This window comes from Cheilinus undulatus, linkage group 9, assembly GCF_018320785.1.
Source record: "Cheilinus undulatus linkage group 9, ASM1832078v1, whole genome shotgun sequence".
NCBI lineage: Eukaryota > Metazoa > Chordata > Actinopteri > Labriformes > Labridae > Cheilinus > Cheilinus undulatus.
The window spans coordinates 41,869,354-41,870,789 of NC_054873.1; the positions used below are offsets into that span (position 1 = coordinate 41,869,354).

The 1,436-nt window shown below is 44.7% G+C and overlaps 1 protein-coding gene across 1 annotated transcript; it reads left to right on the forward strand.

The window, feature by feature from the left end:
• The first annotated feature begins 236 nt into the window (after positions 1 to 236).
• Positions 237 to 548, forward strand: LOC121514827 (histone H4). Its single transcript, XM_041795197.1, has one exon. It carries the CDS (start codon positions 237 to 239, stop codon positions 546 to 548), a length of 312 nt encoding a protein of 103 aa, XP_041651131.1.
• Positions 549 to 1,436: the final 888 nt, after the last annotated feature.

Sequence of the window (1,436 nt, forward strand, 5' to 3'; positions counted from 1 at the left end):
GTGAATGGCAGCCTTGCTCAGAGTCTTTGTCCACGCTAACAACGGTCCTCATGCAGGATCAGAGCAGAGAGGACTACAGTAGATGGAGCTAGAGCACCAAGAGGGTTTAAATAAAGGTACAATCCAGAGAAGAAAAACATGCCAGTCTTCAGCCTCCAACACGTCCTCAAAGACTCTTCATAATAACGCGATCTGAAACGTAGACTCACTTCATTTATTTCATCTGAACAGCGAAAATGTCTGGAAGAGGAAAGGGAGGAAAAGGACTCGGTAAAGGAGGCGCCAAGCGTCACCGTAAAGTTCTCCGTGATAACATCCAGGGAATTACCAAGCCCGCTATCCGTCGTCTGGCTCGCCGTGGTGGAGTCAAGCGTATCTCTGGTCTCATCTATGAGGAGACCCGCGGAGTGTTGAAGGTCTTCCTGGAGAACGTCATCCGTGATGCCGTCACCTACACCGAGCACGCCAAGAGGAAGACAGTCACCGCCATGGATGTGGTCTACGCTCTCAAGAGACAGGGACGCACTCTGTACGGCTTCGGAGGTTAAACTCTCATCTTGACAACAAAACAACCCAACGGCTCTTCTAAGAGCCACCCACTTCAACTTATGGGCACATTCCCATGTCTTGCTGATAATTCAAATCTGTGTGTCTGTAGGAGACAACATGGTCCATATAGAGTGAAAACAATAGGAGTCACTCTACACATGGCTACAAACATGGATCAGCTTACACTCAACCTGTTCACCCATTCTGTGAACAACACCTCACATTCTATGCTAAAACACCTGGCTGTTAGATTAAAGGACAACGCTAGCAGACACAACAACAATCATCTGAGCGCAGAGGAGCTGGCCATTACTCTGTGCTGCTGAAATCACTCATTTGAAATACATCACAGTAACAGCCCAGACAACCCCGCTCCATTTGATTTAATGGCAAAGGATTAGAAAAGAGAGGAAAGCTCCAATACTACAAACACTTCCTGAAACCAGCGGTAAAGCAGCACGCGCACACTTGCAGATTCTTTCTGGTGTCAGAATGACGTCACTGAGCTCGCCGTGCAGATTGTCAGCCATCAATCAGAGCTATCGCCTTATCACGTGGTCCTCTGAAAAGGACAATCGCACATTTACCCAACAATCATCAGTACATGAGTAGATGAACTAAAAACACACCAAACAAGAAAGAAAATATTTTAATAGTCATTTTCAGAAGTTTAAACTTATATGTCACAGTCAGCATTGACAGAGATTGTTTGCTGCGTTTGAGGCTAAATATAATTCCCATTCTCTTTTAGAACTGAAGAATCTTGAAATAAACTAAAAGATCCTGATGTTGCTAAAGTGTTCTTCAGTCCATCTGAAACAGGATGCGCTGAAAATCAAAGCACTAAACTACAACAGTGATCAAAAGGAAAATAACCTTTCATCGTT

Coding starts and splice junctions, on each gene's coding strand:
- LOC121514827 (XM_041795197.1), top strand. CDS start 237: ATGTCTGGAAGAGGAAAGGGAGGAAAAGGACTCGGTAAAGGAGGCGCC.